Source organism: Oxyura jamaicensis, chromosome 13 (genome assembly GCF_011077185.1).
Source record: "Oxyura jamaicensis isolate SHBP4307 breed ruddy duck chromosome 13, BPBGC_Ojam_1.0, whole genome shotgun sequence".
NCBI lineage: Eukaryota > Metazoa > Chordata > Aves > Anseriformes > Anatidae > Oxyura > Oxyura jamaicensis.
The window spans coordinates 4,350,657-4,369,087 of record NC_048905.1 but is presented as its reverse complement, the minus strand read 5'-3'; the positions used below and the strand labels follow the sequence as shown (position 1 = coordinate 4,369,087).

The 18,431-nt window shown below is 39.3% G+C and overlaps 1 protein-coding gene across 3 annotated transcripts in view; it reads left to right on the top strand.

The window, feature by feature from the left end:
• SLIT3 (slit guidance ligand 3) overlaps positions 1–18,431 on the top strand; it is a 511,770-nt gene that overhangs the window by 444,224 nt on the left and 49,115 nt on the right. For all 3 annotated transcript variants that reach the window (XM_035338343.1, XM_035338345.1, XM_035338344.1), the window contains exons 28-29: positions 7,318–7,415; positions 14,137–14,276. In XM_035338343.1, the coding sequence (XP_035194234.1) occupies positions 7,318–7,415; positions 14,137–14,276 (238 nt within the window). The remainder of the gene's footprint in view (positions 1–7,317; positions 7,416–14,136; positions 14,277–18,431) is intronic.

Genomic DNA, 18,431 nt, shown 5'->3' with positions numbered 1-18,431 from the left:
AACAACAGATGATCAAAATCTTTCTGCTTCCACCTGGCAATCTAAAAGTGGTCTGATCCAAAATTACTGTGATATTATCCTTGCCTTGCCAAATAATTTGTATATATGCCTAAGCAGATGGATCTTACACCCTGCCAGCTCTTGTAGTTGTTTGACCTTGCCAATGAGCGTCATCTGCATCTTTTCCAGACTGAGGCTTAGCCATTGCATCCATGGCTAGAAATAAGGAAACAGTACCACCTGTATCTACCGAAGAGCTTTAGACTACTGTGTATAGATACCAGTTGTAAGCTGTCTCCTTAAAGCTTTGTATCAGTGCAATCAATTAGGAAATCAGTTTTAAATGGTTTCATTGGTAAAATGACGGTAGGCTCATTCCCAGTAATATATTTCTTAGTCCTTCCTGTAAGAGATTTTAGATTGTTATTTTTTAAAGTTAGCTTAATCCTTCACTCAGTTTGCAGAATATCTAATTATTTGATATCTAAATATTCCCTTCACAGAGCTGAGTAGCTTTGTTTGCAATGATCGCTAAGGTGTCCAAGTCCTTCATGCTGCAATTAGCATAAGATGGCACGTTAGCATTCATGACTTGCTTTACGATTTGCGGTACACTTAAAACTTTTCCTTTTAAAAATCTTGACGTACCAAATACTGAGTTTCTTTACAATGAAAGGCTCTGAAATACATAACCATGAACAGAACTTAATGAAAGAATTTTTCCTATGAAGCTCGTAGCGGGGTGTATTTGCTGTGTAGCTGAATTCGTGGCATCACATTCCCTTGGTTAATTACGCAATTCATTCTGTTTCTCCTTTGCATTTATAGCTTGTCAATATATTTATTACAGGGAAACTGCTGAGTACTTAGTCTTATTTCCTAGCTTAATTTTCTAGTGGAATTGAGATTTACAAGATTGAACTTTGTGTAAAAAATCTCTTTCCCTTCCTACCCTGGGAATATTTCAGTTTACTGTCCAGTTCTGACCACTTATGACAGGGGGATAAAGGTCTCAAATGGAGAAGGAAGGTGCTGTTAACAATACCACTAGGTAAAAGACTGTAGCATCACTTTATACCTTATTATATAGCTGAATGCCATAACTTGAGGAAAACCTTGGATCGTAGTTCTCACTTTCCTAAGCACAAAAGAAGCAAAAAGCCATTCAAGATTTTAAACTGAATTCTAATGTTCCTGTGTATTCTGTTGTTTCTGGATGTTTTTCCCCCTCTCCTCTCATCCCATCTTTTCTCATCCTTTTGTATGAAGCACCAGGAATCATGACTTGTTTACACACCACATTTAGCTCCTTACTCTGCTTATTAAACCTTTGTAGGTCTGAATGTATGAACAAATCCTACCGGCACATGCAGATGTCGTTTTAACACTCAAGCAATCGGTCTAAGTCAATAAATTGTTTAATAAAACACTTCTAAAGCTCTGTGGAAGCACAACGAAGCTATGTCTATGTTTGTAAGTGTTCCTTAATTTCACAATATTAGGAGTTTAAAAATGTAAATCTGGCAGATACTTTAAGCTTGAATAGCATTCCTGAGTGCAGTCATAGAACACACTGTACATCTGTTTATCTCTCTGTGAATTTTCTTTCATGCATCTCATGAAGTACATTTACTTGGTCTTTTCCCTTCAATTAATGATTGTTTATTATCTTCTGTCCAGGACACTAATAAGACTAGTATATTAATGTTGGGTGTGGATGCATTACTTCCACGATTAGGAATGTAAAGGACTAGGTTTGCAATACGGTATCTTTGTAGCCGGTAACTTTTTTCTGATTTTCCTCAAATATTTAGCTGTATTTAGAGCATGCTAATTAAGTTGTTTATGAAAATTTCCTATTTCCTAATTTAAAATCTCTATCAGCTTTATTTGTCTTGGTCTAGTATTTTTACTAAACACACGAACACTACCATCTGTTCTCTGTGCATATCATCTAAATAAAATTTATTATGAACACATTACATATAGTTAACAACTTAAATAAACGTTAGTGGTTTTTTCTTCTATAGTTCATTGTCCAGCATGATTTAAAACACTGAAGTCATTGAACAAGGCTGTAATCAGCTGGAAGGTCTCCCTGTTTGCAGACCACTGAAGTCAGAGAGATTTCTGCTGTTTGCAGGTGTCTCCATCAGTGGCTGCCTCGTGTTCGTGCCGCAGCCAGCGGTGAGATCTTTCTGTTCCGGGTTGCTGCCTTGTGGCTGTGGTATGCTCCGTACTGCCATCTCTTAGCTGTGCCTGCAGCCGCTGGAAACCAGGGAAGGATCACAATAAAGTGAACGCAGGTCAGCGCTGTGCCATGTGATCCTGAATGAAGATTTCAGGCTCCACAGACAATGTTGTTATTTGTGAAAATTAATTTTAAAAAAACATTGTGGTGGCTAAAATAGTATCAAAGCAAATGAGCACTTTTTAATCACATTATCCTTTGTTCTTCCTGCTGAGGTCCGTATTAGTTTTTGTAGCTTGTTCTTGTGTGTTTTGCTAATCAAGATGTCATGTTTTCCAGTGCTGGCTACTTGTAAAGGCCAGCATTTGGCACAGCAGTAGTGAGCAGCAGCTTGTATATGCACCAGTGCCTGGTGTGGTTAATTGCTGTAGAGTATAAAGGAAGAACTGACACTTCCCAAGCATGGCGGACAGTCTCTGCTCTCATTCACTGAAAATCTGGAGTTGGATTAGCTCAGCTAAAATCTGGACCAGTTGAGGTACTTCAGATTTAAAGAGTCAGCTGGAATCTGAACTTATATGTGTCCTGATTAGTTGCAGAAATTCTGCGTTTCAACACCTAATCTTTTCCTCTTCTCCAGAAAATGAGAGAAATTATATAAACGTATTTTGGATCTGATGCTTTCTTATCAGACTAAAGCAAAATTTATTACAGCTTAATAAAATAAAATATTGCACACAGAGGGACCTTCATCCTCTTCCTGTGAATTGCTGAGACAGTCGTGTTTTCTTGCCTGTCCTTGAAACAAAGTCTGCACCTCTTCTCCTGATTCAGACTTCATTAAAAGGCTCTTTAGTCTTGAAGCAAATATACAATATTCTCCTTTGTAAGAATAGTTCTTTCTGGGGAATGCAATTCAAAGATTTTTTTTTTCCCCAATGCACAGATAAAATAATTTTACTGATGTTTGACAGCAATTCCATTTTTCCAGTAAGAATAGTCCTTCTGTAAATTGAGACTAGAGAATTGCATTATTCATTTGAAAGATGTTTCTAGAATGTCTTTAGGCTTTTCTGGGTAGTGGCATTCTTATACGGGAATAAAATGGCCTTGCTTTGCTATAGATTTATTAGTAGCAATATTTTCTGGAGCTTCTCTGCTCTCAGAATTCTTTGGTTTTCAGTCTTCTGTGCTAGAGAAATTGTATGTGTTGTGTGGACTCTCCATGTGTTACTGATAATGTCAACTGAGAGAAGATAATCCTTAGAGAGGGAATAGGTGGCGTTTGCCCATTTATTAAAATGAGTAAACTGAGTCAGAGAGACTCTGGTTTTCCTAAAGCCACATAGCAACTTAGTGTTGTAATTGTCTGATTCAGCAGCACGTACTCTTTGGTTTCCATGGTGCCTGAGGCCCAAGAAGACAATAATTCAGCCACGTTCAGCAAAGAAATGAAAGCTAAGTCTAAGTCATGAGCAATTGCATGTGCCAATGAGAGCCTTGCTTTCATTTGAACATTTATCTTTATTAAATTTTTACAAGAACATTCAAGATAATCTGAATAATTAGCATAGAAGTGATGGGACTGTTTAGTGTTCAACTGTGATAAAAACCTTCACGAAAAAAAAATGCTGTGGTTTCTGCTTTGTATCTTGCTCTGCTTGGCTTCAAAGAATTTTATATGCTAATGATACAGGGATGAGGAGCTTGTATGAAACAGAAGTAACTGATGTTAGTGAAGTATCTATAAAATGGTTGTTCTTCAGGGACACGGGAAAAGTACTTGTGATCTGAGAAATATAAGAGGTGGCATCTTCCAGCTCCGCGAGGATAACATGGTAGGCACACAGGATTCACAACACAGATGGACAGAGCCCAGGCAGCGTTGCGGAAGGGTAGCAGCAGATTAGAGTTAATGCTGTGTAACTTGTGTCTGCAAAGTGCTGCAGACCGCATGGTGCCAAAATAAAACCTGCATGAGCTTCCCTCGGCAGTTTCCCAATTCTTCCCAGAGACATTAGGGGGCTCAGGATTTCAAGTGGAGAAGCACGGGCTGTTTGGCAAATGCAGGAGGGATGAAGCACAAACTCTCTCTGCCAGGTCTTGGGTGAGGACCTTGCACGCTGCCTGCACTGCTGTGCTGGGGGAATGAACTCACAGTGAGCCAGGTATTTCTGTTGTTGTTTGGAAATGTTTCCCTTCTTATTTAACCAGGGAAAAAGGATGTCCGTGTTGCCTTGTATTTGCACAAATCTAAAAATACAAAGCTTCTGCCTCTCTCTGGGGAGTGCTGGGAGGCAGTGATGGCTGCCACACCCTCAGGAAATAGCGTTTCATCTCCTATTTCTGTAACAAAGCTCCTCTGCGGTACTGGATGAATGTATAATTACCATGTGTCTCAGTTTTTCTCACAGTACAATGGCAGTATGTCCTGTCCAACAAAATACTGAAGACTTTGGTAGTATCTGGGCAACTGAAATGTATGATGTGAAGGTGAGAGCCTAGCACCAAGAGTGGGCAGACCTGGTCAAATGAACTCTGTAGGAAGATCCCACTAATAGGCTGCTGAGGGGTGCTGGGGTTTTTGTTGTTGTTGCATTTGATAAGGCGTATTGAGACTGCACCAATTTCAAGATGAGCACTCCAGAGACAAATTAAGATTCCTACTGTTATTTATACAATACTAAAAGCATGCACGGAGCTTGAGCAGTCACAGAACCAGTACAGTCCCTTTCCTACTGGCATGCCACCTCTGGGCTGGGCATGTCATCGGAAATGGGGACACCTATGAAGAGCTCAGCAAGAATTTCTTCTGGTCAATGTAGGATGTAAGTGAGAAGTGGTCAGTGATGAACCATTTGAATGATGTGACCCACCTATTTGTTCTACAAAGAAGTTGGCAAGATTTCCCGAACAGATATGCAGCCATTGACAAATTGATCAAATCTATCCTAGTGTGATTTTCATGAGAGATCTATTCATTGATAATGCACAAAACCAAGTACTCTTGGTTCAGGGACTTTTGAAACAAGCTAAGGAACATTTTCCTTGTTGAGAGCCAAGTAAGCCTTTCAAGTAATTTTGACATAAAAGCATGAGAAAGCCATGCGAGGTCTGTAGTGCATTTACCACAGCACTCTGTCTGTACTGCAGGCAGCAGCAAGTGTTTACTTCTAAAGGAAAGGACACAAGCCTGGTCAGCACTCCTTTCTGGTTCTCCCAGTACCCAACCATCATCCTACTAGGAATGCTGATGTCTGCCTATTGCCTTTCGTATCTGTCTTGACTCCGTTGTCCATGAATTTGCCTAATGGCTCCTGAACTATCTGACTTCACAGCCTCCTCTGGGGAAAAAAAAAAAAAAAAAAAAAAAAAAGTCCCAGAAGCTTATACTTTGGCAAAAGTATTTTCTTTTATTTGTATTAAGATCATCTTCTAATATCAGTAACTGTTCCTCTTCTGATGAGGGAAAACAAATGCTGCATTTAGCACCTCCATGATTCTGTAAACACCAATTATATCACTCCCATTAGCTCTCTTTTCTCCAGACTACAAAGTCTTAGTCTTTGTAATATATTCTTCTAAAGTAGTTGCTCCATCTCCTTGGACATTTTGGTAGTCCTTTTCTATACTCCACTGTATAACCATCCTGAGACAAGCTAATCATTGTCAGGTATCTGCCAAGTACAGTGTTAGGCTTCTCAAAGCCCATTCTTAATTCTAACCTAACACTTCTTAAGTGAAAGTAGCAAAGCCTCAAAGCTAGATGGAAAAACAACAGGTGATGCTCTCAGGTGCAGTATATAGCTGAAGCACATACGCAGCAATCTTAAAAAAATGAAGCTACATAAATGTCTGTTGAGTGTTCCCCGCTCTGGTACATCACACCAGCTATCTAAAGTGTTGCAAAGCCAGTGGAGAAAGGAATGACTTTTGATGAGTGTTGTCAGCAAGGAGAGTTGGCAGAGGTAGGATGATGTTGGAAACTAATACACAAAGGTTACAGCTGTTATGAATTGGTGTCATGGGCTGGAATCTGCCCTCTTTGTTTAGAGGTTTCGAAATAGATGCACTGTTGTTATTCTTCTCAAGTACAGTAATAATGTTTTTTAAACCAAAGCCAAAAATCCCAGCAACTTTGACTGAATTAATGTTTCTCCTGAGATATTTTTCTCATCTTGATAGCAGACATGTATCAGCTTTCCAGTAGATGAGCTGGCAGAAGGCCACTGCTAACAGGATCTTCAATAGGAAGAGCAGAGAAATCTCTTGAACTTGTTTTGATTGCACAGATCCCTTGACTACTGTCAGACTTTCAGTTGTCTTTATTCCACCTTACTGTGACAGTAACTGAAGGGAAAGAACAACCTCTTTGGTGTTTTTGCCAATTTTACAAATAGCTTTTTCTAATCAGCAGAATATAATGATCAGAGAAAGATGTCTATGCCTTGAAGAGTCGATAAAAAGTCAGTTGGTAACAGTGAAAGTTGTCCAAGCTAGTGAAGTTCAGTTGGAACTGATGTATATTTTAGGGCAATCTTTAAGAAGGAACTGATTGAAAGATGATATCAAACAGGACTCGGTGTGTTCCGCAGAGAAACTCAAACTCAGCTCCCAGGATAAAATGGATTTTCTCCCTTAAGTTTTCACAATGTAGTAATGAGTATGGTGCACTGTTACATTTTTTTTAACTGAGTACCTGGTAAATGCCGTTGAATGAGTGCTGACTCTGTGGTCTTAAGCTGACTGTGCATGGCTTTCTGCCTACCTTTGGTCATGATTCATTCTTTTCAGTGGAACTATCACTGGGGGTTAAAGTGTGCTAGAGTACCGATAAAACCAGCTGTTTCCTTAACACAATAAAATGAGAGTTAACCAGTATCTGGAAACTCAAATGACACCAAGATACCCACCTGTCCCATTGATTAGAATAATCGCCCTGTCCAAATTCTCATTTAGGTGATGAATGTATCTGCCATCAATAAAAAACATTAGGTGATGTGATGCTTCTGAAGACCATAGCCCTACTGTATGTAGCCTCGCAAATAGGGTAAGGGAGCTATAGGTATTGATTCAGATGGCATGAATCTTACTAACCTTTCTTTCCTTTGAATTTTCCCAAATAGGGTCGGGACTGCAGTGTGCCCATTAATTCTTGCATTCAAAATCCATGTCAGAATGGAGGGACCTGCCACCTCACCGAGGCAAATAAAGATGGATTCAGGTAATGACGCAAAGTTCATTTAAAATGAGATGATAAAATAAATGTTTCTACTTTACATTAACGAATTATAATGACTACTTTGTAAAAGCTGCTGCACATGACAATTCTATCTGCCAGAAAAAAAAAAAAAAAAATTAATCTGGTTTCATTGGTGACATATTGTTTCCCTTGAAACAGGCCTCCTTATTCTCTCATAATGGGACATAATCTAAGAGCTATTTTGAGTGGTCTCCCTGATCTGCATTGTGTTATCTGTATGCTAATTTTCCTTGGGGCATTTCAAACACACGCATACCCTTTTTTGTATTTGTAAAATAAGCATCTGTTGCTTGACAACCAGATGCAAAATGTTTTCATACTGAATCTTATAGACAAAAAGGCTTTAAAGAAACAATTAAAAAATGTGGAGAGATTGCCACATCTTTTTAGGCATAATGCTTGCAAAGAGAATAACCTTTACAGCTGGATATTATGGGTTTCAGTTTTCCCACATAAGAAAGATGTAACATAGATGGGGAGACTCCAAGAGGAATTCAGATTTCTTTTTGTGTAGCTGTTGGGAGATTAGTGCTCCTACAAGTCCTATTTTACAACTAAGAAAATACGAGTTTGAGGCTTTGGCCACTAGTTGTCATTAAAGTTGCTAGAATTTTTTTTTAGAAAATGGTTTCTCAAATTTTCACTGATGAGGTCCTCAGAATTCATGCTATTTCTTGCACAAAATATGTGCAAGAGCACACCATGATGTTGTTTCAGTTGCACATATGAAAGCCTCGCTTCTAAGAGCAAGTGTGCATTACTCAGGCTGCTGCTGTGTATTCTCCTATATATAGCTTCTCTCCGAGAAGGACGGAGGGAGGGACAGCTGGAGGGAGACACACAAGTGCACGGTTTATAAATGGGGTAAGCAGGGAGTCAAACCAGTACATTTTGGTAGTTCAGTTCCAGTTTGGTTTCAGTTGTGATTAGGACTACTCCAGCTGAGGTTGACTGTTAACCAGGCCAGCAAACCCATATCGTCTTATGTCAGAAAATACAATTTCTTCAAAATAGAAAGGGTCACGTGAAAGTTTGGGTGACTGACAGGACTTCAGGTGCAGTCAGAGACTGCTAACCCCATCCTCCTCCCCAGCTAAAGGTGCAACACCTTTATATTTCCAGCAGAGCACTGTGGCTTCTTCTTGACTCCCCAGAGCCCTCATCTGGGAATGAGGCACAAAATAGCTTCCCTCTTGCCCTGTGGGGGTGGGATGAATGGTGAAGAAGAAAAAGAGAGAAGTACCCCAAAGCTTCTCTGTCTCTGAGCTTGCCAACCCTCAAGAAAATCCCTCCTCCCCCCCACTCTAGAAACAGCACATGCTGGAAGCAGAAGCGAACTGATGAGATTACAATGGAAAAGTGTGCATTGATGGTGGTGAAAGGGACGCTGTTGGGCTCTGTTACAAATAACAGCCCGAGGCTTTCCACCATACCACTGGAACACAAGACCTGGCCGCATGTTTCCATGAGGCCATCTGGAGCTCTGTTTGAGCAGCTGCAATGAGACCCAGAGCAGAGCAGCAGAGGATGTCCTCCGGGTACAGACGTGTGCGTGGGTCACGTTAGCGCATGGGGGTGGGATGCGGAGGTTCTGCAGACCGCAGCATGTGCAAATGGTCACGGTGCTTGACAGAACAGAACTCGAGATTTTGGTGAGACCACTACTCAGCACTGGTGATCTGACAGTCCTCTTCTTGATTCAGGTCTTAACAAGCCTAGCAATTTTGGGAGTAAAAGTTCAGGTTTTGTTCAAGAGAAATAATGGTCTGTTGCTCTATAGTTCAGTTTCCCTTTAGGTCACCCTCATGTAATACTGGTTAGATGGCTTTGGCCAGCTTGTACCAAAGCAAAACTGTATTGTGTTATCTGTCACTCAGTACTCATTTTGCAAAACCTGGCTGACACTAAAAATGTGCTAGTAAAACATTTCATAATATCTGTAATACTGGAATAAAAGGCTTCAGTTTTTATTTTGGTTCAGGTTTTTATTCAGCATTTTTGTTTTCTTCCATTGGTAGAAAGCAAAAAAAAAAAAAAAAAAAAAAAAAAAAAAGCTATGAATGAGCTGAAATAAAAGCTACTGTTGATTTTTTTCTCATGAAGTTCATATTTTCAGGGGCTTTACTTTGGTTCCAAATGGACGTAGTTTTTGAGATCCTTAACAAAGCAGCAGGAGTGGTCATGTTGCTTAACCACGTTTGGGCCTTTTTAGGAAAGATTTCTGCTTTTATAGTTATTTATATAGCTTGGGTTGATCTAATAAAAGAACCATATCTCGCCAAAATCTTTATTCATAAAATGGAATGTTCAGCTTATGTGCTGCTCTAGTTCCTCAGTACAGCCAGTCCACTAAGGCATCTTTGTCCCTCCCTGCTCTGCAGAACAGGAGTGTGGGGCTGTAGCATGTTTTAGAGAAGTGTGGAGTGGGGATGGAACAGTCCATGAAGGGGAAAATTTTTTAAAAAAATATTTTGAGATATTTTTTTTTACTGTGGGAAATCTCTTGCATGCATGTAAGTTGTGCTCCTCAAGATGGGAAAACGTTGCATTAGATTATAGGCTGTGAGGAAGTAGATGTCAAAAACATTTTCATGAGAGGCCTCCTTAGATTTTTCTGTTGTGTGGCCTGTAAAAGAAATTATATCTTCTGTATATTCTTTTCCCAAGGGAAATATATTCATATACAAACTCTGCTGCCAAACTTGTCAAATCTTTACTCTTCTTAAAAAAAAAGAAACTTAAGCCAAAGCTCTCTGCGTATGAAATGCCAAGCAGTTTAACTCTCAAGTTTCTGTAGCCTTAGACGAGAAAATTACCTTTTAAATAATGCTAAGGTGGTGATGTTCACCAGGCAAAGACAGGAAATTCATAGTTATGACTGAGATTCCAGCCTGACTTGCCTGCTGTGTCTGGTACCTGCGAGGGTTCACAGCAGCAGGGGACTGAATCGCTCAGATTTGTTATAGCAGTAGGTCCTGGAGGGGCATCCGAAGGGCACAGGTTCAGCTGGAGTTCTTCAGTCTTTCTTTATTCTTGCAGGTTTTTTTAAATCTGAATTATTTTCACATACTCTCTCTTTTTTCTTTTTTTTTTTTCTTTTTTTTCTAGGGAGGGACATTTTCTGCATTACAGAATAGTTAAGTGTCACTGTGTGACTCAGAGGATTAGAAACGTGGAGTTCTTCCTCCCGTTACATTGCTCGTTCTAATCTAATCTGTGTCTGCTGTGACAAAAGGTTGCCAAAAAAAGGTGCTTATTGAAACTGATAAAACGAGATGGTCAATCAGACATGTCTTGCTCATTTAGCATGCCTGTAAGTGAGACTTTGATGAAAGAGGCAGAGCTGTCAGCTCTGCTTCAGAGTTAGCCACAGGCAACCAGCTTATCTTTGATAGCCTATGGTGTCGGGAAACAAAGTCTGCACATTACTTCAACTTTTCCCCATATACAAAGATCTTCATTGTCCAGAGCATTTTCTTCAGTGTTTTCCACAAACCTTAAGTTCCTTCATAAATGAAAAACTCTGGACTCCCCAGTGTCAATTCAGCTTACTTTAAGGAGAAGTGTTGCACTTCCAGGCTTATGGGCTACTCTGTTGGAATACAGATGTAGAAAGCTCTTCTACCAAGAAAAAGTCGTATTCTTGAAAGAATTTATCATCAGTATTTAAAAGTTGTTTTTTTGAAACATAATGCACTGTACATATGCCTATTTCAATAAACAGATTTTTAACTGTTTCATTGCACTTTGGAAAAAAATGAATATAGTGAACTTACAAAATTGTTCGTACTGCAGCTCCAAAAGTTTTTCCCCAAAATGTTGTAATTAAATTCTGTGTTCCATCCTACCTTCACGAGAATAATGATGATTTTGAGCGTTATTTATTTATTTATTTATAGGAAAGTCCAACACTAATGCAAAATCCCTAAACAAGAATAAGGAATTGGACCTGTATTAGTTTAGATCACAGTGTCTTAGGAAATGGCTCTTTCCTGCATGGCTTCATTATTTCCAAGGTCCAAATGAAAAGCTGTCTCTCTCTGCCTCACTATTTAGTCAGTACACAGTTTTCATCATTGTCTCTGGAAATAATTTTCTCTCTCGGTCAGCTGGAACCTAAAAGTTTGATGACCTTCCAGTCACTCTGCAAACTTCATTTTTCTTCTAAGATTTTTCTGGAAAAATACATACAAACAGTCCCAAACTGCAACTCTTTCAACATATGGTTCAATCCAGGTCCCACATTGTATGTTTTATCATTTAATTTCAGTCCTGATATTTGGCACATTTGAATGCAAATCAAAATAAAGAATTATACATAAGCAATAATGTAAAGGCTCTCTATAATACATAGGGACCAGTAGCCAAATGTCATTAATTATGCTGACATTTCCTTCAGTATGGAATGTGTCCTAATACTGAGCAATTGTATGCTAACAATCCCATATGTATTATTACTAATGGTAACTCTACTGAGTTGAATCATTACTGTGATAGTATTTAATAATGTCATTTTTAATTGCATACATGCAAGCTATCCCAGTCCTTCTGTGGAAGGAAAATGGTGTTATAGTCACATAAAAATAACAAGCACAAAGCCACTCTTGTTGCTTTTCTTTAAATGGAGAGAAAAAAATTGTGCTCCCAAACTGAGACCTTGGATGCCAAGATGCAGCCTGGAGCATATTTTTATGGCTGAGTTACAAGCCCCTGAAAATGGGGTTTTGTAATCGAAAAGGGTGACATGATGAATGTGCCACTGTATTTAATTAGATGTCTTTACCCCTTCCCCTACAGTCCTGTTCCCACAAAAGATGCTGTGCCAGCTCTTCTTTCTTATCTGCTTCTTATGATCCTCAGCAGCATTGTAGGGTCAGCAAGAGGAGATATTTTGTTGGCAACAATGTGATAGAAACGGGAAAATAAAAAATATTTCTTGATTTGTTGGGTCCTAAGTTGGACTGATTTGAGACATTTGGTTTTGGGTATTCATGGTGAGGAGTTTCTAAGTCTCATGACCTGTGAATGATCACGGCAGAACTGAAGGAAGGTTGGCCTGTCCTCTACCCTTCTAGGAGGTCCTACTGTTGTGGTTACTCAGGACACATTCCCTACTCCTTTTTTTTCTTCCTTTTTGTCATTCCCTTATTTTCTGAGGTTGCCCAGAATCCAGGCTCATCCTCAAAGCCCAGCCTACCATCTTTCCGAAAGGCAATGAGCTCTGTACCATCCCTACCCTTGGAGCCCCTGCACTCCACTCAGTCTGTGGCACTCAGCAGGAAGAGAAACAAATGCCGTGCTGAGAGCAACCAGCACAACATTGCGGCAGGTTTTCTTTACAGACTCTGAAGCTTCCTGTTCCTCCAGGGCATTCCCCAGCTCAGCTCCCTGGCACTCACATACAGCAGAATAACCACCCCATGAGCACTCTGGCCATCTGAATTGAAAAAGTACATTGCAGTCATCTCTGCATTGGAAATTCTCCTGCTTTCAGGAAGCAGCGGCTGGCAATTAGTGTGACTGCTCTGGTGCTTTCTGTTTTTCATCCTCATCAATCAGCAGTGTTTTACATTTATTCAGTTCCTTTTCTGCCACCAGAACTCACATGGGAACGGAAATGAACAGCTCAGTAAATGTGTAGTTTGGACTGGGACTTGAAACAACCCTTCTCTTCTGCATACATGCTTTCTGTGACTCGCGAACAGCAATACTGACACTTCAAATATCATTGCTGGCTTCTTAGAAGCCACTGAAATGACTGAAGCACTTAACACATGTTTTTAGACTCTCTTTTAGGAAACTGTGGCCACCATCTATCTGCCATTTACAGTTAGTTTAAAATATAAAGGTTCTCTTAGCAACCCCAACTTTTAGATCTAGAGAAGAAACTGAGATTGAAAAAAAGAATTAAAGTAATTCATCAGCCATTTAGCCTCTTACACTCCCTCCAGGGACTGTACATCACAGTTTTGTGAGATAAAATATTTACTGCAATTATTCTTCAATAATGTCCACATCCTCACAGAACCATTACTAGCTTTGCCATTGTTTGTTTGTGTTTAGCTTTAGTTAAATCATCTAGACATCATCAGCTCTTCTACAAATAGATGTTGGAGGAGCTGTGGAAGTACTGGAACCTCATTGTACTCATAAAAGCAACCCTTCCCAAACATTTCTTGTTTGGACAAGTGACAAAGTGGTAATGAGAAGAAAATGTTCATGTCTGTAAATTCAGTTCAAGCTGTTGTTCTTTCAAGAGAGCGAGTCATCTGAAAGCTGCCAAGTTGCCCTACGATTATGCATTCTTCAATAAGCAAGTATGCACGTATTCGCAAAATCATTAGCAGAGGAGCCAAGGATTTGAATATTCTGATGAGTGTTCACTCTCCTGGCCTGAGGCCGTTTCCTTCAGTTCTAGGGTTATCAACAAAGAAAGCAAAGGGCAACACAACAAAGGGTGTCTACAGCTGATGCTTTTATGTCTCATGTAAATAATTACATGACCTCATGAACCATCAGATTGCATCCTTCACCAAACACGTAGGGTTAAAGTGCTTCACAATAGACACGATTTTGGCTCCAGCAACTCTCTTGTATATATTTTAATTTCAGTTTTATACCCAAAACCTCCTGCCTCTTCAAATCCATGCTAACTTGTATTATGTTTTGTCTTTCTCCAAAGCTGTTCTTGTCTCCTTGGGTATGAGGGAGAGAGGTGTGAAATAAACCCAGACGACTGCGAAGATAATGACTGCGAGAATAACTCTACATGTGTGGATGGGATCAACAACTATGTCTGTCTGTGCCCTCCTAATTACACGGGTAAGGTGTGCAATTAAAGATGAACAGGAAGCCGTGAGGAGTCTCTGTAGTGCCTGAGGGGAAGTGTCTAAATACATGTTTATTTTGTCCATAAGGGCATAATTAACCAAAAAATAGTAGTCCCATTTTCAAGCAACCTGGATGTCCGACTGGTGAGTTACTGGAGAGATGTCAGTTCTGCCAATATTGCAATACACTTGTAGTCACAAACACGACCACTATTCTGAGTCAAAATTTTGATACTTTATTATAAAATACACTTAAAAAATACTAAAGGTTAAGGTGTCAGAAAAATTTGTACTTCTTCACACGCATTCACTAAGTTTACTTCAGAAATTATTCTCAGTACTGAGATGAGTCTGATACGCATCTGATATGAATCTTGGAAAATTAAAATAGTTCCAGTTTAAATTATGGTAGCTTTTGGGGCATGGCTTTCACCTGAGATCTTAAAGGTCTGCATATATTAAATAAACTGAGCCTGACAATTTGCTGTTTAAATTCATTATCTCAATTTCACAGGTGGCAAAGCAAAGGCTGAGAAACTGTAGACTCATAGTTTTAAGAAAGCACCCATGAAAGCTAGCCCAGTTAGCAGATGTGCAGCCACTTGCGACGCCCACAGTGACAGAAGTTGGTAACTGAGTTTGCAGCAGAATGACTGCCTCTAGCACCCATGTTGCGTTTCAGATAAATTCCTTCCTAAAACTTCTGCAAGGGCAGAAACCTTCCTAACTGCAATCTAAAAATGTTTTTTCTCAAGTCATTACTGGAGAATACTGTTGACTCATTCAAACTGTGTTAGCATGACCTTCCTGGCTCAGCATGGAGTGGTAAGGAAACACCTGCAACAGTTCCTAGTTCCATCCTTTGAAATGGGTTTATTACCTTCTAAGCATGGAGAAGTAATGAGGGCTTCTTGTACACTGGAATATATTACATGTCAAGGGATTTAATGAGGATCAAGCTTGAGTGGCTGAGTAAGGCAGGGGGAAAGCTTCTAGAATTTCCAAACTCTTAAAATACTTTTGTGGCTGATACAAAGGAGGCCCATGTAAATCTTTAGCTGAGAAAAGCCTTATGACTTGAATGTACATTTATTGGAGTTCTAAAATGATCTTTCTGCCAAAAATTGAAAAAACTTCAGCTTAGCAGAGTAAAGAGTTTTGCTTATAGCATGTTGAGCCCATTGTGCTTACTTGTGCACTATTTATGTGAGCTGTTCTTGGGTGGTTTCAAACAAAACTCTATACAAGGCGGCAGAGCCTGTACATTTACAAGAGGAAATATATTTGCCTAGCCAAGGAAAGATCTATCAAGTAACAACTGAATCCAGTATATATGTAAATGCTGTTTCCTTTTCACAGGCTTATTGCAGATTAGTTTTTTTTTTAGTTTTCAAAGAAAGGCAGGAAAGAACTAGATTGGGATTTCTTCTCAAATGGCAGCCTGGCTAGGGGTCAGAGAGCTCACAGATACTTCAGAACAAGTTTTGAAACATTTCTAGTCAACTTCCAGATTTTTTTTTTTTACCTGCATATTGTCTGTGCTGTGCCCATGGTTCTTCACAGGAGTTTGTCAAATACTTGTGTGTTTTAACACCATGCGCTAGATCCCAGTCTTGCATGTAATACACACGCTATTGCATATAGCGCACAGGAAGCATTTGTTGTTGGAGTACAGGCAGTAACTTTGACTGCAATGGAAACAGACTGAGCTTTTGAAGAATAGCAGGAAATACCCCTGGAAAAACATAGTATAGATAGTAAGTGAAGAAGGGCTGCTAAAATGGGGGTTAGCTTAAATTAGAAATCTGAAGAGTTTGCAATAGTTCATGCTGGTTAGAAATAGGAAGAATTTAGTGAAGCACAGTAAAAGAATTGCCTTAACCGGCTTCACCTCCGTTTTGGAGGTGGGTATTTCATCAAACGTGATCAGTCACCTGGAAGGACTCACTGCAGTGCAGCTGGCTGGGCTGAAATATCCCTCGGAGATACACCTGGCCCTCTCTGAGCAGAAAGGCAGAGAACAGCATAAAGTGGCTGCAAGAACTGAAACCATCAGCCAAACAGAAGTTACAGGTGAGACAAGCGAATCTGAGCCATGGTTTTAAGGGTTCTCTAAGAGCTGAATTCAACCACAAGAAACTGGACATAATCTGAAGTTGCTTGATCGATCAAATGAACAGCAGCTGGGGAAATGCCATTGAAGCACGCAGGCAAGTCATGAAGAAACACTTTAAAATGACTTGAGTGTGTGACCTGAAGAGAGAGGGATCTATAACCACAAAGTTTGACTGCTGAAGTCTCCTGTGACAGCCAGGACATCTCTGTGTATATTCTCTTTAAATAAATCATTGTGTAGTGAAGCAATATCTGAAGCTACTATGGCAGTATCTTTAAAAATATATAGACAGATGCAGACAACTTTAATATTGTGGTTGAATATGCTAAGAATAGAGAATGTTAATATTTCAGATAGAAAGCAGGTGACTGAAGGAGTCAGGAATATCTATTCCTGTGCTCAGAATTGTGCTTTGAGCTTCCTGCCTCTCTCTCAGGTGCTGACTTTGTTAACCATTGAGATAGAAAACTGTATGTGCTTCAGAGCTAAGTGTGTGGAATTTATCTATATTTATATGAACAAAGATTGAATGATGGAGGATACTTTCCATGACAAAAGTAGTTTTTCTGTGAAGTAGTTTGGGTTATAATGAACTCTCAATGTGATGCTTTGCCAAAAGGAACAGCAATACCCATAGGTAGGGTGTATCTAGTAGGACAGGAAAACCTAGGTTATATCAGGAGCTGGACTCGATGATCCTTATGGGTCCCTTCCAACTCGGGATATTCTATGATATCTCTTCTTGTTGTGACCAAATACTATACCTAACCTTGTTGTTCAGAATTCAAGGAGCAAATTGAGAGATGAGAAAGATTAGAGATGAAGCATGAAAATCATTGGGGGATTGAGATCATGTCTTGAAGATCTCAAGAAAAATCTTAATTAGCTTAACAAAGTAGGCAGAGAAAGATTTACTTTACAAAAGCTTCTGTGGAGGACAGAAATTTCTTTAAGAGATTCAGTGGCTGGTTGTTGTGGCTGAACAAATCCAGACCATACAACTTTATCCAAGAGTTGTTGATTCTAGATAGAAAATGGATTTCTCAGCACATGCTGTAATAAAAACATGAGTTATATTAAGAACAGTCTAAATTACACTGAAGTTCAGACTAGAAGTTTCTGTTTTGATAATCTGTGATGTTTTCAGTAGCATTCAGGCTGTTCGTTATAGATGCCCAGCTCAGCTATTGCAGATGTCTTCTTTTCTTGGCTGTAGAGGGAGGCAAGCTCTGGTAGCATTGCATAGCAGGTAGTCTGAATCCTACATCGCTCATGTGGTCTTGGACACCATAATACTGCTAAGACTAACCATACTACAGTAAACACTGCAAGTATGAAATAAATGCATGTTGTATTATAAAGAAGAGTGTCAATAGCGAGAAAAAGAAGATCCAAGAACATGTGTGTTGTTTTGTAAGAAATATTTGGGATCTCCCCCTGTTTTGGCAGACTAATGGTTAAATAACGATAGTAAATCTTATGTTCTGAAGTGAAACACAAATTAAAAATGCATGTTTTGGAAATGTTGACTAATGACAGTTTCACAGTATCCAGGGTTTATTTTTTTCCATACCTTAATATTTTCCTGCTTTATCTTCTGTCTGTCTAGTTTTACTTGTTATAGCCTTTTTAGGAAAAAATATCCCAAATGATGAAGCATAAATTTTGCTTTCATTGGTTGAAATAATGAAGGCCAGAAGTCTTTCTTCAATTAATAGCTTTTTACAGTGTTTTCCTTTCAAATTCTTTGACATTTTTTCCCCCACTCAAAGTAGGTTGTAGATAAAAAATGACCAATTTGTTAAGTGACAGCTGAAGGAAGGAATTTCCCACACTCCAGCCCCATTTCACTTTCATTAAAAAAAAAAAAAAAAAATGCAATAACCTTCTTCCTATTTCCTTTCCATCAAAGGGAAGGTAGGCAGATAGCTGATTGCCATAAAAAAATAATAATAATAATAATAAAAATCAGTGGCAGAAATAGTAGACTAAATTCTCCTTAGTCAAGCCCTTACCTGAACCACCACGTTC